A 24,131-nucleotide genomic window follows, 5' to 3' on the forward strand; every position below is an offset into this window, starting at 1 on the left:
TAAAAACAATAATAATAATAAAAAGAACCAACAACAAACGCGACGACGCACACACGGAGGAGAAAAAAAAAACAAAAAGGTGAAAAACGGCGGAACTGAATCTGGGGGGGGGAAAAAATAAGAAAAAAAATTAAAAAGAATGAAAAAAAAAAAAAACCAACCAAAAAAAAAAGAAACCAACAAGGCAGTTCCCGGCTCCTGGGACTCCCGTTCTGCGGAGGGCACAGAGTAGGTCCTTTTTTGTTGTTGTTGTTGCGGCGAAGGGAGAAGAGAGCGGGGGCGAAGCCCTCCCGGAGAAGTCCTTCCCGGCACCGGAGCGGAGCGGCGGTCGGAGCGGGGAGGGCCGCGCCGCTCACACCCCCGAGGGCTCCGGTTCAGCCCCGCAGAGCTCCGCACCGCTGCGCGCTCCGCGGTTCGGCCGAGCGCTGCTCATGGCTCGAGGAGCCGGAGTGGGGAACGGTCGGATCTTGTCGTGATCTCTGTAAAACTGTGACTATCTCACATGTCCTTCCTGCTCTGATCCGCCCGCTAATGAGCCAAGCCCCCTTGATTGCTGATTTTACGCGTTTCAGACCAATTGTGGATCTGCATAGGCGTGGTTTTGACAGCTCCGGCCAAGCTCCGGGCGCGGGGAGGGGGGGAGGAGGAGGAGGAGGGGGAATGGGGGGGGAGGTTGGGAGGGAGGGAGGACGGGAAGAAGGGAAAAAAAAAAAGAGAGAGAAAAAAAAAAAAAAAGAAGAAGGTGTCGGAAGCATCGGCAGTAAGAAAACATGTCAACAGAATAAAATATTAACCAATGACAGAGAAAAGTGCTCGAAATCCCACCCCCGGCTCCTTTCCGCATACCGGGTCAGCCCTGGCTGCGTCGCGGCCGGGGAGCGGCCACCGCCGGCGCGGGGACAGCGCGGAGCCGGGGCCGGAGCGGGGGGTGCGGGGAACGCGGGGCCGCTCGGAGCCGGGGGGCATCGGGGGGTGGGGGGTGGGGGGGGAGAGGCGGGGGCCGTCCCGTCGGTTTCCGCGGGCGGAGGCGTAGGGCCTGGGGGGGGAGCGGCCGGGGGAGCTCGGCGGCCGCCGTCTTACGACAGATCCTGGAAAGAGGATCAAGGTGGGGCCCGCCCCGCCGCGCACCGCCGGCAACCGACGGGGCGGCCCGGGCTCGGCCGCCGGGAGCACGGCGGAGAGCTGCAGGCGGAGAGGCCCAGAGCGGTGAGCTCCATCCAGCGCGGGTGAGTGGAGGAGACCCGCGCCCTGCACTCGCTCCCGGCCCCTGCACGGCCGCTCCGATGGGGGGGTGGGGGGTGGCACGCTGGGAGCTCCGCGCGGATCCCGCCGTCGGGGCGCCCCGCGAGGTGCCCTCCCGTTGGGGCCGCGCTGCGCTGCCCGGCCCGAGGGGCTGTTTACCCGGGCGGGGGGAGGCAGATAAGGCGGAGGGGAAATGCCGGGGCTGTTTGCTGAGGGATTAGGGCCGGTCCCGCCGCGCCGGGGCCCGGGGTGGGGGTCGGGGGGGGGCGGCGGGCGCGGTGGGTGTCCCCGCGGAGAGGTCCGTTTGGAGATCTGCGCTGATTAACTGAGGGCTGCGGTGGCTGAAGAGGGCCCTGGCGCCAGGCGGCTGAGCCCTCACAATAAAGACCCGTCTCTTGTCACTTCATATTTACCCCCAAATCTTCAAAAAGCGCCCTGCGATCCTTACAAGGCTCCTGCCCCTGCCGCCTGCGCTGCGGCCAGACGGGACGGGGAGAGAGGGGGGCGGAGGGGGGCCCCCTCCTCTGCCCATGGCTCCGCGGGTGCGCAGCGAAGCGCTGCTGTCCTGGGGACCGCGGTGGGCCACTCTCCGCGCAGGGTGGGACGCGGGAACCCCCGGCAGCCCCCTCCCCACCGCCACATCTCCTCTGTTTTTCCCCACACCGTGGCCCATCGTGGTGACAGCAAACCCCGGTGCTGCGAAGGGCCCGAGGAGAAGCCCCAGAGGCGGCCGCATCCCGTCCCGTCCCGCGGCAGGTTCACCTCCAGCCGCCGCCTCCCGACGGGGCGGACGCAGCGCGGCCACGGCGGGGCTGCCCGCACCGGTCCCGGCCGCCGCGGGAGGGTGGGGGGCGGGGGGGGGGGGTATCGGTCCCGCTGACCATTGAACGGGGAGAGGTGGCGAGCGGGGATTGAAATTTAGACCTCCTTTGGACTTTGCTTCCTCGCCACCGCGGAAATCTGCTGACGGCAGCTTTGGCAAAAAATGGGGCTTGCTCGGGCTTTTTTTTTTTTTCCTCTTTTTTTTTTTTTTTTCCTCCAAGCACACCCGGACCCTCACGTCGCCCCACTCCAGGGCACTGCTCAGACCCGCGGACACCGCGCCCGCAGCTCCGAGGGGCACCGCGGGGCCCCGCAAAGAAACGTCGCCTCTCCCCGGGTCCTGGGACCCCCGCGTCTACCGCCCCGGCGCAGCTGTAACGTCGCGGACACCCACGCCTGCAGAATAAAAATCGATCCAGAGCCGCTTCGTCTCCCCGAGCCTCTGTGGCCGCGCCCGTCGGTGGGACAGCCGAGGTGGGGCACACGGGGACGCCGCGCACCCATTCCCCGGGGCAGCTCCGCTCGCGAAACCGCCTTCGGGCGCCCGTGTCCGTGGACGGTGCGGTACAGTGGATCTCCGAGACACGCTCCTCGGCCACAGCCGGGCCCTGGGCAGGGGGAGCTGCCGCCTCGCACCCTGCCCGAGCCCGTGGGCCTTTTCCCAGGCGAGGGGGAGCAAAGGGTCCCCGCACCATCCCGCCCCTAGTGCCGCCGGTCCCTGGGCGCTGCTTCCTTCGGAGCTCCGTGTGCGGCCCCGACGGCGCTCCCCGGGCCGGGCGGCATCAGCCGGGCTCCACCGAGGGACCGCTCCGGGGGATCAGCCCCGAGGAATGGGCCCGGCCCGGCCGCCCCCGCGCCGCGGCCCCGCTCCCTCTTCCCTTTCATCTCTGCCCATCTCCACTCATCATCTCTTTTCTATTTTTAGCCGGTAGACTTAGGCCTTGGCGCCAGGCCGTTTAAGACCTGTCAAAGTCCTTCATATTTCCCTCATGTCACATGGACCTTTCGCTCCCTTCCCCGCGCCATGCGAGGGCCGTAATTTGGATCTGTGAGCTGGTGAGCAAATGCAATTTGCTCTTCTCCATCGCTGCGTTGTCTCCGTGACCCCAGCCAGCAGGACGGCTGGTGTCCTGTCCGGGGCACTTACACAAATTGCGGCTGATTGATGAAAAATAACAATTCTCCCAAGCAGCCGGGCCTCCTCCTTCCCCTCCTCCCGGCTCCTCCGGGCTGAGACGGCTCCGCACCCCGGGCCGCTCCCCCCGATGGTGCTCCCCCCGACGGTGCGGGGCCGCCCCACGAACCGCCGCCGGCCGCCTCGGGAGGGGCTCTCGGGCAGAACCAAAAAGGGGTTTTCTCGTTCCGGGAGCGAGCCGTCGGGGGTCGCTTCCCGGCACAGATGAGGAGCTCTGTACCCCCGCGCCCCGAGGGGGCCGAGCAGCAGCGGCCGCTGTGCACCTTTCAGAGGTGAGAAAGGGCCCGGCCGGGAGAGGGCCGGGCACACTGCGGGGGATTCCTCATCCCGGGGGGGGGGGACCGTCGGGGGCCGGGCTGAGCGGCTGTCCCTTACCAGACGTGGGGCACCAGATCCTTCCACCTGAGCAGAGCGGAGCAATCCCGCAGGTGCGGGCTGAGAGCTCGTGGCAAGAGCCCTTCTCCCTCGGAGGAGCGGCCCCGATGCTCTCTGCAACGCTTCTCCCTCTCTGCCTGGAGAAGAGATGCTGGGGAAGCCCCCTCCCCGCGCTCAGGTGCCCGTCGAGGGGCGGCAGCGGCCCCGCAGGTGCGGTGGGGAGGGACAAAGCGCTCGCCCCGTCCCGGGCTCCGTGGGATGCGCCTTTACGGACAGTGACGTCTGGTCCCAGCCCCACCGCCTCCTCCCTCTGCGCTGCCCCGTCCGTGCAGGGGGAGCCCCGGCACCCCGTGAGCTCCCCCCACCCTCGGCCTGTTTAGATTTCTCTCCAAATATTTCCCGTAATCCAGATTTCTGGAAAATAACCACACGCGGGCAGACGCAGCCGAGAACGCCGCTGAAGTTTATCCGGAGTTTGACCAACGCATAAACACATCTCGGCGCGGTTCGGCGGGGCGGGCGGTGGGTGACCCCTGCCCGGCACCGGGGCTGCACCGCGCTCCGCCCTCGTTACCTCCGCGCTGCTTTGATCCGGAGCCCTCCGAGCTCCGCCGCTTGATTGAGTTTTTGCAATTAAGGAGCGCGGGGGGCGGGTGGGGTGGGGGGTGAGTGGAGGGGGGGGGCGGCCGTAACCCCGCGCACGTCGGGGCCGCGCACGTCGGGGCCCGGCGCCTCGCCCGCTCCGAGCCCGTTCCCTTAAAAGGCGACGGGAGCCCCGCGCAGCGCGGCGTGGGGGGGTTGGGGGGGGGGAAACGCGGCGTGAAACCCGAGAGTCACTGCGGGGGGCGGGCGGCGGTGCGGGGCGGGGCGGGGGGAGGTGGGGAGGATCATGCAAATCCCTCCGTTTAAAAAACTTCCATTTGAGAAAGTGTGTCACATCCCGGCGCGGGCGTGTAATCCCCGGGTTAATGGTATTACCGCCGCCTCATCGCCGTAATGGGATGGGGCCGGGGGCGAGCATCCCCCGGACCCTCCGCCACGCGTGACCGCAGCCCCACAGCGCCCGCCCCGTCGGGGCCCCGCGGCCCTTAACAAACCCCCTCCCCCCTGCCGCCCTCTTTCCCAGGCCCCGCGATGTCTATAGGTGAGCGGAGCCCCGGCTTTTATCGGTGATTTCCCGTGCAAAACCGACCCCGGGAGGGGGCAGAGGGAGCTGCGCTTCGAGGCCCGTTCATCTCTTAAATAAAAGAGATTAGCGAGCACCGTTATTTGATAAAATAATGCTGTTATGGCCGCCACCCCCTTCCCCTGCGGGATTAAAAGTGAGGATTTGAGGCCGTCCAACAGTCTGACCTGGATCGCTGCGGGAACAGCGGGGACGGGGCAGCCCCCGGGGTGGGCTGAGAAGGAACCGAAAAAGCCTCAGAACTGAGGGATGTGGGCCAAGGGGCAGTGCTCTCTGTCGCTGGGACCTGGCACTGTGTGGACCCACCGTCCCTCATTGCTCCGATTCATGTTTCCAAAGATCAGCACTGCCCTGAGCTGCTCTGCATTTCCCCTCCACGCTGAAACCCTTTGCTCCATCCGCCTGTCCTCCCCACTTGCCATCTGTCTCCCATCCTTCAAATCTCACCTCAAAAACAGTCCCTCTGGAGCCATTGCTCCCTGTGGTGCTGCATCTCACCCAGCACAGCCCTGACACCACGACAAAGTGGAGTGGGATTGGAGCTCACGGTGGAGTTAAGGGCTGGGGCTGCACTGCGGGACCCACAGCGGTGCCCCAGGGCCGGGCCCTGCGGTCCCATCCCACCCCCATGGCCGTGGGGAGGGGACACGGATGCTGCCCTCTTGTTTTTCCACTTGAACCCTCCGAGCCCATCACGGTGATCCTCTGCCGAAGTCCTTCCTGCAGCTGCTCTCCACGTGCCCCCCCAGCACAGGGTGACAGGGTGAGGGACACGGGGACACACGCAGTGCCTCCATCCCCACGTCGGGGTCCCACAGTCACTTACTGTGCCCTCCCACACAGGGGCTGTGTGTGCTGGCATCCTCCTGGCACCGGGACGTGGTTGGCACCGGCCCCATCTTACGGCCCTATAATAATATTGTAAATCCTCACCGGGAGGTAATTACATCCCATAAAAAGGAGCAGCAGCCTGTGTTCGGAGCCAGGGCCGCTCCGTGACACCCATTTTAAAGAGATGTTTCATCCCTTGTTTATGGATTAGGTTTTAACCTGACAACCTTTTAACATTGTGTTAAATTAGAAATTAACTTCGTCTGACTGCTCACCGCGTAATTGACCCACGGAGGGGCTGAGTGCGAGGCAATACTGAAGACACCTTTCAAAGTCCCCAGAAGCACAGAGCCTTCTCCCTGGAGGAGGGCAGGGCTTTGATATTCATCAGTATGTGTGGTCAGGTGGCAGAATGGGCACAGAGGTTGGGGCTGCGGGGATGTGGTGGCAGGAGGAGATGGGGACAGGGGCAGATCCCACGGGCACAGCGCGGGCTCCTACAGGACACTGTGCCCCATAAAGGGAAACCGAAATCCAGAGCAGGAGGTTCAGAGCTGGGACCACGCCCCGGCAGCAGCGGTGACCCAGTGCCACAGGGACAGGCAGGAACCAGCTGCGGTGACTCTGAACCCTCTGAATCGCATCCTCTGCGGTAATGGCACTCCTGGTGTGAGCGAAACGAGGATGGGGCAGTGCGGTGACAATGGGGCCGAGCTGCCCTCCTCCACCCTCAGTGATCCCCTTCGCCCCTCACCCCACACTGTCCCAGTTGGTGCCTGGAGAGGCGGGCAGAGCCCGGGCAGGGCTGGCTGGGTTATTTGATTTTTTTTTCCTCTATTTAAATTGGGAAAGAAATACATATCTCTAAAGTTTCGTTCCCTGCTTTGTGCGATCCCGCGGAGCCGCTAATTGCGAGCGCCCAAACGCTCGGGTTTAAAGTTTCGCTTCGCAGCTGTGAAACATTAGGGCGAAGTGATTACAACCTACTGCAGGATACCAAACATTTTTACAATATCTCAGGAGCAGAAGAGAAAGACAACAGGAAATGGTGCAAAACGTTCCTACCCCGAGCAGCAAAGGGCCAAGGAGAGCGGCGGGGAGAGGAACGGAGGAGAGACGGAGGCGAAGCCGCGCTCGCTGCGGACAGCGGGAGGAGAAAGCAATAATTCACCTCGATTCCCGAAACCCGAAGTCGACTTTTAATGGAAGAGCTCCACTTTATGCTCGGAGTGAAATACAGTCCGCCCCGCTCCGAATGAGACGTCCTGCCTTTTGAAGTCGGCAGGAGGCCGCCGCTCACACCGCTGCACGCAGCTCGAGGCCCCGCGGGTCTTGGCCAGGCCGTGTTTCCTACTGGGGAGCTGCAGACCCCCACCCGCACCACTGCCAGGCTCAGCTGAAGCCCCGTGTGATTCTCGTTGGGCATCGTGTCTGCGAGCTGCAAACCTCCATCAGTAGGAACCCGTGGGTCCCTCAGACCGCAGCCTCACCCGGAGCTGACTGCTCCCAGGGAAGGGCACCGTGCAGGCCCTGCTCGGAGTGCAGTGTTGGGAGCACGCTGAAGCAGAGTGTGCTTATTGCCACTACGAGCCAGCTGGGCTCAGTTCTTTGCTGTGTCACCTGTGGCAGCATCGCACCGGAGTGGAACAGCCACGTCACTGCGGTGCCGAGCGAGCTCCTGTTCTTTCTAAGCTCTCTTCACCCTTTGGCCATGGGCAGCAGGGAATGTAGGACATTCTTTTCAACGAACCAGACTGAAAATATTTTGCTACAGCCCCGGTTTGTAGTTCTTTTCTTTCTTTTTTTCCCCCCTTTAAACAAAACATCCCGATTCAAAGGAGCTTCTCGTGGGCTGGGAATTTCCACATGGCCTTATTGCAGCACTTATAAAAAGTGATTTAATGCCTGCCAACAACAAATACATTTCCAGTGACACCACTCGGCCGCCCGTGTGCTCACAAAGGACATGGCAGTGGGAGGATGAGCAGTGGCTGCTGCCTGGGAGGAACATTGTCCCTTAGCTTCTCGCTTTGCGAAGGCTGAAAGGAAGGATCGCAGTGACAGTGCAATCCCTTCTGAATGTGTTAATCTGGATTTTCTTTGAACTTTTGGAGCTGACCTTGGCTTGAACCACGTTAAAAACCCCAACTGGTGTGGACTGACTTGACCCCGTGTTTCCATTTGCTCACAATGGCAGCCCTGCCCCAGCGTGCTCGCTTCCATCCATTACGTTATGGACATAAAAGAAAGACAGCATTACAGCAGAGCAGATACAGCACATAGCCACTGGGCCGGAGCTGTGTGCTGCACCGACGGGCAAACTCTCCTCCGATCCCATCCCAAAGAAGTTCTCTTTTCTTTTTTCTTTCTTTGCCTGAGAAAGGACAGACTGAAAACCAGGCAGCCACCGCAGACTGCGGACCCGCAGCTTTTATGATCGGTTTCCAAACCTGGAGAGAGAGGGGAAAAAAAAAAAGCTTTGGAGATCTGAGGAATGGCATCACAGCTCCAAAAAAAAAAAAAATAATAATAATCCAGCCCAAGAGTGGATTTGGTTTGGGGATGGAGGAGGAGGAGGTGGTCAGCTCTGCAGCACTCACTGCCCCCGGGGGCAGCTTCAGGAGCGCACAAAGATTTGTGGCTATCGATGGTTTCCTCTCATTTCCATGACTGCTGAAAACAAGCGGTGGGAAGGAAATGTCACAAGCTGACAGTCCCAGCTCACCCTCCGCTTCCCAACAGGAGGCAGACGTAGGAATTAGTGAGGCTACAGCGTGTGAGCCCGTGCTGCCACTGCGTGGGGTCTGCAGCCACAGCACACGGGGTGGGAGCGGGGCACCCCGCAGCGATGCGGCCGCTGGGGCCTGGACGTGCCTGGCGTGTGATGCCCCAACACAGACAGTTCTGCTTCAACTTCGATTTATTCAATGACACATGCATTTCTGGACAGATATCCGAGTTCCAGTGAACAACGTTTATAACCGAGGATGAGAAATTTGTGACTGCAGTTAGTCAATTAAGTACATTTCTAGGATACATGACTAGAATAAAACTGGAGCGAGAGAGATCATTCTTCCAAAGAACAAAAAGGAACATTTCCCATTTGTAATACTCCCAGCATCGGTACGGGGAGGGGGGGGAGGAGGGAAGGAGGGCAGCAAGGAGCACAGCTGGGGAGAGAAAACACCATCAGCCCTGTTCACAAGTGGCCCTGAACTGCCCACTCTCTGGAGCTGACTCGTTACTGCTCAGCACTCTGCAGAGCACCGCAGCTCCCGGTGGTGCAGAGATCCCCTTCATCTCTGAACACCGAAAGCAGAGAGCGGCTGTGCCACCACGTGCTTGGCCAAGGCCGGCTCGGGCAGATTGGGAGTTTCTTCATATTGCACAGAAAACAAAGTCAAGATTTTATGAGTACGTTCCAGGAAGGTTTACGTGGAAGAGTCGCCAGTATTCCTCAGGGTAACGAGAACCATCCAGCGCGCAGCGGACGCGTCGGACTGTTGGGGCGGGCAGGCGGCTCGTTACCCTGTCCCCATCTCTCCTCGTGGGTTTGATGAACTCAGGGGAAGCCCGTGGGGAAGAGGCTGAGGGGCTGGTTCTCGTTAGTGGGGAGGGGCGATCTGTAGCCGTCGAAATTGCGAGGAATACTTCCGCTGGTGGAGCCCGAGCTGTTACTGAGCGTCTCTATGCTTCCCTCTCGCTGAAGCTCTGCAATGGGAAGAGAGAAGAGGCCCTGGTTAGCGTGTGAGATGAAAGAGCCCTGAGCTGGCAGGGTGGTTAGGAGGGCATTAGTGCAGCCAACCACTTGGGGCTCCCAGCGTCCAGGTGTGGGTGTGCTCACGGCTGAACTGAGCAGGGTGCAAAGGGCAGGAAGGCAGATGAGGGAACGTCTTTCCTCCCCTGCAGGGACTTTTTACAAGCTGCAAAATTGGCAATCGCTGACTGCTTTATCTGAGGAAGAAGAAAACGTCCCCATTGCTACGCACCCTACAGCAAAAGACAACTCCTCGCTGCGGCTCTCCCTCTCCCAGTTGCACTCACCGTGCCACCTCCTGCCCTCGCTGCCCTCCTGAAGCCCTTCCTGCTCCCTAATCTCGCAGTGCAGGGATTTCTGTGTGCACAGAGCAGTGGTGCCCTCTCTGCGAGCCACTTGAACCCCGCAGTTGACTCAGAGGCAGCGTGCAGTGGTGTGGCTGAGCAGCATCACCCTGCCCGGCACTCAGCAGCCATGAGATTACGCAGAGCTGCAGAGACACGGCAGGAATCCTCCCCTGGATGCATGGTGACAGCCCACGAGAAACACCCCAGCACACCCTGTGACGTGCGGCCCTGAGTGAGGCTTCCCAGCCCCACACCTGCACAGCACACCATGGGGACAGGGCACGGGACTGTGAGATAATGCATCCATAGGGAAAGTGCATGGCAAAAGCAGAAAGCCAGATCTTCACCCAAATAAAAAGCATCCCCTGGGACACCACCAGGGCTGGGAGACACAGCCCTGGGTCCCAGAGGTCTGGGGCAGTGGGATGAGTGCCCTGCAGTGAGGACAGCGTGCCCAGGGTGGGTGGAAAACAAACCTGCAGGAAATGGGTCACTCTCCAAGCAGCACTGATAATGACCTCAGCTGTATTAATCACTGCTCCTAGCCAGTGTTTGGTTAAGGAATGTGCATGCATAAACCGCTTCGTTTTCCTCACATCCTCGCTCTCCCATGAGTTCAGGAAGTAAAAACAGTAATTTAAATCAGAAATGAACGGCGTATCCCACACTGATGTTGTGCTTATCCCGTCTGATTTGGTGCTTTTATCTCCCCTGCTCACAGCTGGCTCTGGTTACCGTCCCACGTCACCGCCCGCGCCGGGCAGCCACGGGCAGAGCCACCAGCTCACTGCATCCTGACCCAACACTGTGGGGCTGCTCCCAGCGTCCCCCAGCTCTATATTCTTTTTTTTTTTTTTTTGGCTATAATTGATTTTCAGGCTCCTGTTGTTTTTGCAGTAACCGGAGCAAAAGGCGTTGGGGCCGCGTTTCTTCCGCTCTGTCCCACCCCACGCGCAGCTGTGGCCTCCCCGTTGGCCATGGGATGGGATCTGGGGATGCTGTGCATGGGGCTGTGGCAGCACTGTCACCTCCGCGGGGCCTGCCAGGGGGTGGCACTGCGGAGGCTGATGAGAGCCGGGGAAACAGGGTGAGAGGCACGGGATGGGCACAGGGCTTTGCTGGGAGGTGGTGAGCTCTCCTGGATGCTGCCAGGCAAGTTTTCCAGCCCTAGAGCCCGCCCTGTGTTCGGAAGGGGGCAGCCCCCACACCTGAGCTGCAGCCCAACAGCGTGACCCTGCACACACTGCCCTGGACATGGGGTCTGAGTGCTCCCAAAGAGCCCCTGTGCACGCCCTGGGTGCAATCACAGAGCACTGTGCATTTGGACATGGAAGGAGCTGCTGCACAAGGCTGCAGCAACAGTCAGCACTGCTGGGCAGGGATGGGTCACACCACAGCACCTGGCTGTGCAGGATGGGCAACTGGATGTTAGCAGTCACCAGGGGCACCCTGCCCTGCCAACGTGACCCCTCTGTGTGCTGTTCTACGTTCCCCAAACCAGTCCTGGTTTAAAAAAAAATAAAATGAAGTCCAGCACCCATCACACTCCTCAGCCCAGACCTGCCACAACCACAGCAAGGTGCACACAGGGTCAGCCCCGTTCCTGCCCCGTGCTCTGCTGCTGCCCATCATCAGAAGGAGCAGATCCCAACCGTGCGGTGCTGGGAAGGAGCAGCTGAGCCCCACGGCCCAGCCCCACACCTCTGGAAGGAGCTGACACAGCTCCAGACTGCACACACCGACCCCAGCAGCCCTGAGCACCAGGATAACACCCACTGGGAAGGAATGCACCCAGGAGAGCTGAGGATGCAGTGTAGGGTGAGGGCTGTGCAGCTGCGGCCGAGCTCCACCGTGGACAGCCTCGGCCCCAGCATGTCTGAGGGTTATTGTGTCTGTGCTCCCCCGTGCACACACTGTCGAGATGCATTAACTTCCTTAAATGTACCAGTAAAACAACTGCTTATGATGCACTATAATGAACTTGTACGGTAGCCAACAAATTGTGCATCATATCAAACCCATTCTGCCTTATAGACTCTCTGGCTATTTTGTAATAACTGCAATTTGCTTCTGCTGAAGCAAGATAACCAGGGTTGAGAAGTCAGGCTTTGCAGAAACCTAAATATTTGATTTGGGGGGAGAGTGGGTGGGAGAAGGAAGAAAGGGGCCCCTGGGAGCTATTTATGGGGTCAAAATAACATGAGACCTGCTCTTCTCCTTGCGTTTCCACCATCAAGGAAATGAAATACTGTGAGAAGACCAGCACTTGCAAGATTTTGGCCCCAGAAATGGCTCCCTGAGGCATTTGAAAGCCCGTGAAAAACAAACACAAATACAAATAGATGCTAATAGTGGAAACGTAAATACTAAAACCTGCCCGTGTCCCTGGAGGAAACGGCCCGCAGAGTTCTGCCTGGCCTTAAAAAAAAAAAAAGGAGAGAGAGAAAAAAGCCACAGACAGGAAAAAAAAAAAAAAAAAGATGAAGGAGCAGCAGCAGCAACATCTGCTGAAGCCATGAGGAGAGTCACGGTGGGGCAGAGCTGTGTCTGTGCTGGGGGGACCGCTGCCATCACCCCACGGCCCACAACGAGTGGGACACCAGCACAGCAGCATCAGCAGCGTCACCCCTTGTGATCCTGTCCCCTATCCTGGCTGCTGAGCCACTGTGCCTCCCCAGAGCCCAGAGCTGATGTGGGGATGAGGAGCAGCAGCCCGGGATGCTCAGGCTGTGGGGGCACGACGACCCTACCCCAAATCCCACGGAGAGTGCCGTCCGCTTCCAGAAAGCTCTAGGAACTGTCAACGGATTAGAAAGGGAGAAAGTCCTGCCAAGCCTAAATGTGAAATCATTTTATATGGCGCACTAATTCAATGCCTGAAGAAAATCTATACAGCCCTCTTTTGCCCGGAACACTCATAAATTATGCTGCCTTTCTGATTTGCGCTCTCGCCGCAGCGGCCCACTCCGAGCCGTGGTATCTCCTTGATGCCTACTCGAAAATCTCCTCTCCAGTGCATTATTTCTTCTAATGGTTTTCCCTCTCTCCCCGGCCCCCTCCGCTACGCCGGGCGGTCACACACCATTTCAGACCCCCCCATGCTGGCAGAGCCGCCCTTCCCCTCTCGTCCCCAGCGCTGTGCGGCCCGGCCGGGATGAGTGATCCAACGACAGCAGCCTGATGTGTCGGGGCAGCGGGGAAGCGGCAGCAACTCTGAATACAAGAATTATTCTTCATCATCTCAAACTGTCACAACACATTACCCTCAGAGCCGCGGCTCGCTGGAGGAGTGACCCTGCGCTGAATGGGAGAGCGCTCGGGGAAAGAACTAATTGTAGCCTCTTTTCACACGTCAGTCACTTTTCACAGCACCAAGCCTTTCAAGCTCAACTAATGTCAAGTTCTCTTTTCCTTTCTCTGGGCTGAGTATTTCTGATTTTTAAGGATGGCGTTTTTAAAGGAACGAGGTCTCTGGCGAGGGAGGGGAGGGGAGGAAGCGTCGGAGCGAGCGCGTATTGGAAAGTCCGTCGGACGCATCAAGGCTCGTTAGGAATTGTACAATTAACAAGTAGGAATGCAGGAAGCGGGGTAATGGCCGGCAGGGCTCGCATCTCCTCGATTTTGGTGCTGTCATTCATCCCAATTGTTCCAGGGAAGTTTTTGGGCTCCCCCATGTGCAGGGGCTGCTGGGCGGCAGCTTCACGGCCCCTCTGCCTGGGTATGGGGTGGGTATGGGGCGTGGGGTGGGCACAGAGTGCAAAGCAAAGTGGGCATTTCCCACGGGGTGTGTACGGGGAAGCAGGGGCTGGCAGCAGCACGCTCCCCAGCCACGTTTTGCAGCAGCAGCTGTAAGGCCAAAGCAAGAGCCCTGCTTTACAACCACAGGGAATTTCTTCCTCCCTTCCTTCCCTGGCAGAGCACTCCCCACAGATGTGTCCCAAGCCACATTCCTCGCTCCCAGATGAACACTCAGGTTCCTCTCACCTCCTTCTCTGGAGCTGAAATTGTAAAGCACTCCACGGCATGAGCTAATTGTTGCTTGTATATTTGCACAGTGCCCATCAGCGGGGACTTGCCGAGCTGACTGGGGCTCCCGAGTGTTACTTATTAACCGTAATGAATAATAATTACGTAGCTTCTGCCACCTGGATTCTCATTCAAAAGGATCCTATATAAAGCCAGCACTGAAGGTATTTTATATTAACACAATGGAAGTCCTGAGGATCTCTTAAAGTGTTTGTAATTCACACAGCACTCCCCAGTGAACGGGGACCGTTCCCTGCAATGCTCCACGTGGCTGCAGCAGATCTGCTCCGAAGAACTCATTTTTCCAAACCAGCAGATGTTTCACCCTCTTCACGAGAGGAAACGTAACGCTGTGGCACTTGAACCCTGAAGATCAATCCCTGTATTAAAAGCATTTCATCCTGCTGCATCTTTCAAAACGCTGAGACACCACAGGAGCGCCCACATTCAATCTGCAACGTCAAGAAGACTTGCAAACACTGCTCCTCTGCAGCTCCGTGGCCCTTGTAAAATTATAGCTGCCGTCAGACTGCCTCATGGGAACTCTAATGCTGAATCCACATAGAGTTCGTTAACATGATGCGCTTGGAGATGGAAGCTGGCACCTCGGAAAGCAGGTGCAGGATGCAGCAGTAGGGCAGGGGTATGGAAGGCAGGGGATCATCAGGGGGATGGAGACTGAGACTTGTGCACATCAGAGCCCCTCGGAGACTGCACACTTCATTTCAAGTGCTGTACTTCAACGCTGCGATGCCAAACATCCAACACGTTCAGAACTGGGAGGACACGTGGACTTACAGAAAAATCTGGCCCTGCTTCAAGCACGGAGACATTGTTGGGGTATGGACACGAGATTCGAATGTGTGAACTTCTACAGACCTCTGGAAATTAATAAAGAAGCTTGTTTTTTCTTTTTTGGCTTAAAAAGAGAAACCCCAAAGCTGCACAGCACTGCATCCCGTGCAGCTGAGACCCGAAGCTCTGACATCCTGCCAGACCTGATGCCAAACGTTTCGTGGAAGGTGAAGAGTGCACTCCGTGAAGGATGAGCATCGAGAGGGGCAACATCCTCCGTGGGAGGCACTTCCACTGCGACTGCAGAGCTTTTACAAAATAATCTCAAGTTCCTTAGAGCTGCATGTATTTTTGGAAGGGGCTTAGGGTATTTTCCTACCTAAACGGCACTTGAGAAGGATGAGTCACCCACTGCAGCCAGTATGTGACAGAACTGGACACTCAAATGGTTATGGAGAACAGATTTCTGTGGCCTGTGCTCATGGTGTAAGCCCACAGCTCCTCATGCAACATTTCCAGTCGGGCTGGAAACATGGGGATGCTGATACTCGTTTGTTTTGGTGTAAAGGTGCTCCCTCCTGTCCCACCCTGAAAGCTGCAGCATGTTGCTGGTGTCAGGCCCACCACGTGCCTTACACGCAACGCACACTTTCCAGTGCACACATTTGTGAACGTATTTAGGCAGAACAGTCTGTATCTTCAGTTACGCAAGCAGCACATCTGTGCAGATCAGACCAAAAGCATTCGCTGAGAAAACACTGTGCTAAAATTCCTGGGTTTGGGCTCTCATTCCCAGGGTTATGGGTTGCTCAATAGTGACCCCTCTGTCAGCCTCTGCCTCCATAAAAAGGAGCAGGAACAAAACACAACCTAGCAGCCCCACAGCACACGCTGTGCCATGCCTGGAGTCCACGGCACCCGCATCCTTCAGGTCTCACTCAGGAGTTCTGGAGGAGAGAAACCTCTTTGGATCCACGCAGAGTTCATTTGCTCTATTCGGTCAATTATTTTAAAGACGATGTTCCTTTGAGCAAACTTGTTTTCCACAAGTCCAGGTTTCAGGTTAAGGAACTGTCCCTGCACAGTTCATCTGCCCACTGCTGCCTCCAGATTAGGGAGGAAGGCTGCTGGGCTCATCTGCCTTCGGATTATCACCACCACACCTCATTTCCAGCTGGCAGCCTGGCCTCAGAGATGGAGAAGCCCAGGGGAAGAGCTGCTCAGGGAGGCATGGAATGGGAGCATGGGAATGCTGTGCTCTGGGACAGGAGAAAATCAGAAGAGTCTCAGAGGGAATCTCAAGCATCCCTCCAGAGCACGCTGCTTGGGACTGCTTTGGTGGCAGCTGCACCTGGCTGGGAAACCACCACTGCTTCCATCCCGCTCACCTGGGGCTGGTCCTGGCTGCCAGCACTGCCACGTCCCTCCCAGAAAAACATCTCTGGAAATGGTCAGAGAAGTGACACTGACCTTCTGTCTTTCACAACGCCATCAGCTTTTGTAGTCAATACAGAGTTCATGTGTTGGGCAGATACTAAGAAAGTCCCTGACCAAGGAAATAACAAATAAATACAAACCCCCCCCCCCAAAATACGGTATCCCAGCTGCGAGGGTGATCGTGAAACATGAGCTAGGACATGTCACAGCAGAAGGCAGCAGGCAGTGCATGGTCTGCAGACAGGAGCTCAGCAGTGGCTCCGTGCTGCCGGGCAGGGCTGCCAGCACCAGCAGGATGTGCTTCCCTGCAGCCAACGGCCACAGGAGTTCATCCACTCACCACCTATCCCTGCCTGCATGGAAAACAAACTCCTTTTTCGCGCCGATGTGGGACGGATTTCCATGCTGGGAAACGCCTGGCAGAAATCACAGAGACTCCTGCTGACATCTGAGAAACACGAAGCAAAGCCAACGAGCACCAAAGGCACAGGCACCCTGCCTGAAGTGGCGGGAGAGCAACGCAGAATGCAAACAGCAGGAGTGGGGAAAAAGCTATTTACATTTTTTAGAGGTTTAAATCTTTCTCTGGAGCAGCTCAGGCACTACCAGGACTGCAGCTGCCAACGGTGGAGCTCACAGCACTAACACAGGAACAAGCAGCCAGGACGGGATCTTTTGGTTTGTACATTCTGCCCCACCATCATCTTCATTCCTTGTGAAAGAAAACACAGATTTGGACCGAAAGAACGTGCTTCTGGAGGGCTCCTTCTAAAGCCACTCGAGTGGAGCTCCACAGGAGTCCTGAACACGCTCCACTTCTGCCAGGCAGCAGCAGAGGTGCTCCCTCCGTTTGCAGAACACTGCCAACCCATCTGCACTTGTTCTCACTGTGAGGTTTTTTTTTTTTGCTCAACTGATCGTGCACGAAACATTCAGCAAGAGGGGAGCGGGGTGAAAACCACTGCAGCTCGAGACGTGAGCTGAGGATGTGATCCCTCCTCACCGGATGCCTGGAAGATGTCATGGAGATCCTCTCTCTCTCATTGCAACCCGCGTGGAGCCAATATGAACTCCCAGCAAAGTGCTTAAAAACCCATTATTTATAATAACTGTTAAATGATGAGACATTGTTTACCCAGATCGCAAGATAAATTCTCACTTGCAGAATGCTTGCCTGACCGTCCTGAACGTCATCTGGTTTTTATTTAAATGCAAAATGTAATTAGGCTCCCAATAACACAGCAGAAGAATTCAATAAGATAGGGCTTTTCACTTACAGTTTAATATTAACATTTTCCCATAAATGTTAATGAATAAAAGTCTACCGTTTTATGTATTACCCACGGTGGGGAGACAGCTGGCTAGGAATGGAAGGAAAGATAATATTTTTGTACTGCAAATTACGATAGATACCTCAAGGAGAGCTAAGTGTTCCCAGCACTGCCATGGGCTGGCACAGCACTGCTTGATCCTGGGGCTGCCACCAAACCCGCCCCCGTGGGAGTCATGTGGGAGATGCTGCCCCACCAAAAATCCTCTTTTTTTTCCTGTCTTCTCCTTGCTGCCTCTCCCTGCTCCTCGCTTTCTGTCTGAACAGCACCAGACGAGCATCAGATAGCCAACAACATAGCTGTTAAGCAAGGACACGGCCCCCAGCCCTGATACTCTGAGACTCCAACGCGGATAGCGAGGTTAGATTATCAGAGCAATCAGGCTACTATTTGTCTGATACTCTGCTAGGGAAACGCAGGGGGGGTGATGAGAGGCGATGGCAGGAACGTGGTATGATGATAGGAAATGATACAAAGGGATGGAAGAAGGCCTCAGAGTCACCCAGGTGGCACTCCAGGAGCCCACGGAGTGATTGCTGCCTCCTGGAGCCGAGCAGCAGATGTGGCAATGGATCTCTGCACTGCCAAAGGGATGGAACACACTGGAACATTTTAATTGCTTCAGCTTTTGACCTGGACTTCACCGATGGGAGTTTTGCTGTGTTAATGCATATTTTGCTGTTTGGTGACTCATCCTTTGTTGCATCTCTCTAATAAGAAGCACTCATTGCGCAGCTCGACTACTTAACAATTCATTGCAGAAACGGGTTTCCAGGCTCCAGCCTCCTCTCCTGTTTCCCCCGATGAAGGCAAAGCACAGTTTCTGAGAGCTCTGCCATGACTTTGGCCATCTTTCTTCCCAAACCAAGGGAACAGGATATGCCCTAGGCGTGAGTGTGATGTCAATGCCCTCTGTGGGCAGGATGGGGAGTGGGCAGGATGGGGAGTGGGCAGACTGCCCATGTGCTGCTTTGAGATAATGGAAGGCTCAAACTTTCAAAGAGTTAACACTGGATGCATGGCAGATCTGCACCTCACAGCAAGCAGAAATGTGTGCCCGACCATCCCCAGCCAGAGAAACACTTCCAGCCTCTGACCCAGAGCTGCTCCAGGGCTGCTGCCTTCGGGAGGACAGAGAGGAACTGTCTCGTCCTCGTTCTGCCACCACGTCAGCAGCTGCAACAAGCTTTGGCTCACAAACAGCTGTAAAAATACCCGCTTCACATGGTGGGAGATGGGGGATCTCACACTCACTGTGAAATACATGCTCGCCTTAAGTCGTATCCTACATAAAAATATGACGTGAAGGCTCTAAAAGGAACAGCAGGGTAATGAAGGAAATTAGAGAAGGAAAAATCCCACGTGGCCGTCTCGCCTCCCGCACCCTGCTCAGTGCAGGACTCCTCGGTGTGGAGCATGCTCCAGAACTCTGGCTTTTCAAGGGAACATTTAACAAACACTGAGAAATGTTTCTTAACGTTTAGAAAAGCCCAGATAACAGATTCCCAAACCAAGCTGTACAAACAGAAAATCAATTGAAGAAAAAAACCTGTTAAAAATCCAGTTTTTTGCATGCACCAAAACCACATCTCTCTGAACAGCAAGCATCAAAGCATCACCTCATGGTCAGAACACTGCAAACAGTGCTGTTAGGATGCACAGCCCTCTGCAGAATCAGCCCTAAATGAATACCTACCGTGCTTTGCTCCTGCTGGAATCAATAGCAGAAGCCTCAGTGATGCAAAAAGCTTAATGCTTTACAAGGTGCTCAGCAAAACACTCATACGTGAGCAAAACCAAGCTAGACAGAAGGGAGCTGCACATTTTTCTGTGAAGTGCTGGAGTGTTGCAGAAGGAAAATTAATTTGCTTAATCATTAGTAAGAAAAACCACAACCCAAACCAAACCAAACCCCAACACAATAACAAATCTCTATGGAGAAAGGGAATTGTTTCTCTGTTAACTACTTGGAGACAAAGCACTGGAAGAAAAATGTCCAGTTCCAATAATGTCATAACCTGATTACAGCCTGCACAGAAGAGCTAAAACACTTGCAGAACAATGAGTAAGAAATTAAGTTTTAAATTGAGTGCTGGCCCTATCTGGTGTCACCTCTTTATATTCCAGCAGAAAGGACACTGCTGAGCTCATTTCACATACAGCAGCCCGAGATGCCTGGATACAGACATCATTTAGTCATCTCGTGCATGTTTCTCCCCATTACTTTCTCCGGGAGGAATGACAAATCTAGAAATGTGGCTGCACTTTGTTTTATTATGATATTGATTTTCCCGCAAAGGGAAAGTGCATTTATCCCCCAGGTCTGTGTGCTGGCAAGAAAGGGTTAACAAAATGTTTATCACAAAGCTGGCTTCAGAGTTGAAAGTAATGTGATCAGTAATGAATTTTGTGTTACATTAGGTTGTATAAATGGACAGACAAGCGCAGACAACAAGTGGCCAGGAGTCGGGGCTAATCTAATGATGTAAAAATAGAGACAGCACCAATTATACTTGGGGCCAGCTCAGAGCTCCTGCAGGGACTGCAAATGAATAGGTACAAATCAAATTACTGACTAATAGACGCACTACAAGAGAGGGCAGTCAATGCTAAATACATTAGGGCCTTGTGACCTCTCTGCTCTGAACAGCAGAATCCTAAATTTGACTTAAAAAAAAAAAAAAAAGAAAATATCAAAGGAACTCTTGTTCATTTAAGGAGAGAAACAGAACAATGTTATTTGTGAAATGATTTGAAACACTTAGATATTTTTTTGTTTTGTTCCCCTACAACCACGCTATGTGCGTAACCCTTGGAAACCTGACAGAGGGTTTGCTTTTGTAGCGAGGAGAAATAGCCTTTGTGCAGAAGTTAAGACCTGAGAACAATACAGTTATGTTACATACCAAAACATTTCAAAGCCATGTGCCTCTTTGCGGTGATGTTTTTTACTGCTACTTCACCGGCTGTTTCTGTATCAAAAATAAAATATTTCTTAAAAAGTGCCTTGATTTAAGAAGAAGAAAGATACAAGGAATCTCCCCAAACCACGACCGAGAAGAAATAAAGGCAGCTGACCAACTGGTTACCAAACAGCAGAAAGTCAGTCGTCTCTCAGCACCCATGTGCCCCTCAGAAACACCAGTGGGCTTTTTCTACGAGCAGCAGTGAACCTAAAGTCACACCAGAGACATCTGAGGTATCAGCATTCCCTCCCCCTCCCCCTAAAGGGATGTATGACCCAAAGGGAATCCCGCTCCAAGCCCTGAGCTGGGTCTGAATGCACCCACGGCCCCCGAGGGCCCTTCAGTGGGGCTGGAGCTGTGTGAGCATGAGAAGCCTGGGGTGAAGCACTCGGTGCCATGAGTGGGATGGCTGCAGAGCTGTGCTGCTGCACCTTGCACGTGGGAAACAAGTGACAAAAGCAGACGGAGATGTGTGCAGCACTAATGCTGCTCCTCTTATCCGGCGCTTCAAAGATGGCGGCTCCTTGAGAGCCCTGAAGTTTCATTTTATTTTATTTTTTTTAAAGAGTCTCATCCAAATAAACCTTTTGTAGGAAGAACATTGAGCTCTTAGACTTAATTGAGGGGGTAATTTAATCTCTGACCCTGGGATGAATATTCTGAAAGTTCAAAGGCTGCTTTTAGCATCAGTGTTATTTGATATGCCACTGTGTTTGCTGCCCGAGCTGATATTGCATTGAACCTATGCAGAATTCTCTCTGCAGAAATGCTTTTCAAAGGGAAAACCAATTGATCTGCGCTCTCGTACTCCCCGTGTCTGAGTTAGGACTGAGACCAACTGAAGGGAGAGAGGCGAAAAACACCTGAGAAAAATTAGAAGGAAAAGGGAAGGAGGAAGGAAGAAAGGAAAGGCACCAAGCAAAGCTTCTCCTTGCCTAGCTCAGAGGTGTTGAGAGCTGTGTTTGGGCAGTGGCAACCATCTGAGGGATGGCTGCAGCTCGGCCCTGTGAGGCAGCCCGGAGCAGCGCGGCCTGAACGCAGCTCCCAGAGCTCGGACGGGCATTCCCTACCAGCAACTCTAATTAGCTCCACTTACTTACACCCCATTAATCAGGTTAAAGAGTTTGCTTCAACATATGAGCCTCCTTCATTGCATTAGGAGTTTGCTGATGACATCTGGAAGGAATCCAGAAGGTTCCTACGCGGGGCTCTGCTGCGCTCACACTGCTGCTGCCACTGAAGAGCCACTGTTGGTAGCTGACGTTGTTTTCAGGAGTTTCAAAAGTGAAAAGAAAGTCTTCAAAGGAGACTTTATAGCGGGTTTGAAGGTCTTTGCTTTGCATGTTGTAGCAAGTCTCTGGCTCTTGGGGGTTTTACTGACCACAGTGGTGCCACGGTTACATCTTTCTCCGTTCACAACTATCAGCATGGGTTGTGAGATGCAAAACTCGAGACCCAGACTTCAGGCAGAGCAAGGCTGACCCAGCTCGAAGGAGCACCTCTCCTTAGGGCCACAGCCACAAGGTTTCATGCTCCCTTCTGCTGCTCTGCAGCCAGGTTGTTCAGATCCACTGGTTTTCTGCAAGGCCAACCTACACACCAGGTGGACGTGGTCAAAGATCTAATGAGTTCCTGGGATGTACACGGACCCTCTATGGGAAGAAGCCACACCAGCAGCATAGTGCAAGAGGAATCTTTCTCGTCAGGTTCAGTACATACACTCCTATGGCACAGAAATGGGGCCACAGAAATAGTCCTCCATGAGTGTGTATTTCAGAAAACACCCTCTCCATCAGTCTGCAAAGGCCTGTGTTACAGCTGAGTTTCAGTACTAGCCCTAGAGATGACCACCATGCATTTGTAAGTGTAAGAAACATACTTGTTGAAGGACTACATGAGTCAGAGGATTTACTGATCATGGCACTGTTGGAGGCAAAGAGCTCCAGCCTGGCCTGGCGTGTCCAGTTTGAGGGAGTCAAAGAGATTTGTCCCCTGGAAATACATCACAATACTAGCTTTGGTTTTGTTATTGAAAATGCAATGTGAAACTGCAGCACATACTCAGAAACTCTACTGCAAATGTAAACACTGTAGCTGCTTGAAAACAAAGCTCTGCAAGCAAGAGGTCGCCGACCACTAACATTCTGTGAGCAGACTTTCAAATTATTATTATTATTTTTTTTTTCAGTTAAGAGTTTGGCAGAAAGTGAAACAGCAAAAACATCTTTTTGCATCTTTGCCAATTTATACCTCCTTTGGAATTAAATGTGTATCTGGGCTGACAGCTTATATACAGCAGACTCCACTTAAGATAGACATGGGTTGTCTGGATAATTGCATAACAAGGAGCAAAGCTGGTTTCCCAATCAAGTCAACTAGCTGGATGACTGGAGCTATCATTTAGGTCAGAAGGAAAGGAGACTTCTGGGAGGTCATTTTCCAGACCTGATTCTTCTCCTGCCCACTGTCCGACGTCCCCTGGCAACTGGATGGAGTCAGGGATGGAAAGGACCCATAGGGACATCTCATTCCCCTTCCCTGCAAAGGCTGCATTACGACTCATGCTTTTCGTGTCCTCCAGCTTGATGCTTCCTATACAACCAACTTCCGTGTGATTTCTGCCACAGCCAGCAGCTTGTAGCACTGAACCAGTGAGCTGCTGCTGATCCAGCTTTGCAAAGCAATGGGGTAGGTAAGGAACAAAGACACCATTAATATCTGCTTCCCAAAGTGGTCTGGGTACTATGAGCATGTGCTTCCTCTGCACTACTGCTGCGTATCAGCCCTGATTACTATATAAATCTACGTGTCAGCTATGTCCTAACAGTTAAGGCATTAAAAGAATCTATTTATCTCCTGCCATTAAGTGCATGTCAGGCTCAGCTGAGCACTTGATAAAGTCTCACTGTCCATCCAATTGCCCATTTTCTCTTTGTCCACACTGTGGACCTAAGCACTATGCAAGCACACATGCAGGGTTAGATATTTAATTACGTTTCAGTTCAAAAAAGCCTTTGTAAATTCCACTGATGTGTTTAAGGGCTAAAGAGAGTTAAAGGAGCACAAGCAAGGGTTAAAGGAAAGTGTAGCTTTGAGCTACACTAAGTCATTTCAGGATTATTAGAGTGAGGTTCATAAATTACGTGGTTTTGAGTCCAATGTAGAAATGTAATTACTGTCTTTGGAAACAGTACCAACACAGAAATCAACTACCAGCAAGCAAATTTATGGCATCTTCTGTGCTGAGCTCCTCGCTATCACTGAGGTGAGTGGGTGGAAGGGAATCCCAGGAAGAGCTAGGCTAGAAAACAGAATGTTTTCCAAAGATAAATTCAGTTCAGCCTGGGCTTGTTAACATGTAAGTGGTTTGGGGGAAGTTAAAACTATCCTACTTGTTAGGAGCCAACAAAGACACCTCTTCTTTGAAGCAGGGCTAATGCACCTCCGAACTTATCTTTTCCCATTTATTAAGCAGCAGACAGATGCTAGAGCTTTAATGTGATCCCCAGTTTGACAAACGGCCGCTGGCAGCCTGCCGGGAGTGCAGTCACGCACGCTGCACGAGCACCAGCAGACTCCCTGGGCAAGTGCAGCTCTCCAGGTATCAGTGGAGCAGGCGAGTACTTTTTATGGGCATCTGGTTAAGAAGAACAGTTCAAGAGCTGCTAGGGGATGGAAGTGGAAAGGGCATGGGAGTTCACAGCCTTATCACTTGGTTTTCTCTGCTGCATTGAGTCACTGCATGCCCATATCCTAAGAATAATGGACGTTCGTGATAGAGAGAATCCCACAACAGGCAGAAGAACACGGAGCGTAACGAC

At 54.5% G+C, this 24,131-nt stretch overlaps 1 protein-coding gene across 7 annotated transcripts in view; it reads right to left on the reverse strand.

Annotated features, from left to right (window-relative positions):
- Window positions 1-9,026: 9,026 nt before the first annotated feature.
- The window catches only part of BCAS3 (BCAS3 microtubule associated cell migration factor), a 292,223-nt gene continuing 277,118 nt past the window's right edge, over window positions 9,027-24,131 (reverse strand). For 3 of the 7 annotated variants that reach the window (XM_065732043.1, XM_065732036.1, XM_065732042.1), the window contains 2 exons: window positions 20,251-20,316; window positions 9,027-9,362 (listed from right to left, as the gene is read on the reverse strand). In XM_065732043.1, coding sequence (XP_065588115.1) covers window positions 9,214-9,362; window positions 20,251-20,316 — 215 coding nt within the window. In that variant the 3' untranslated portion in view covers window positions 9,027-9,213. The remainder of the gene's footprint in view (window positions 9,363-20,250; window positions 20,317-24,131) is intronic. The other 4 variants (XM_065732039.1, XM_065732037.1, XM_065732040.1 and 1 more) reach the window with 4 other exon arrangements.

This window comes from Cyrtonyx montezumae, unplaced genomic scaffold, assembly GCF_038088225.1.
Source record: "Cyrtonyx montezumae isolate F1298 unplaced genomic scaffold, pur_monq_1.0 scaffold_15, whole genome shotgun sequence".
Classification (NCBI taxonomy): Eukaryota; Metazoa; Chordata; class Aves; order Galliformes; family Odontophoridae; genus Cyrtonyx; species Cyrtonyx montezumae.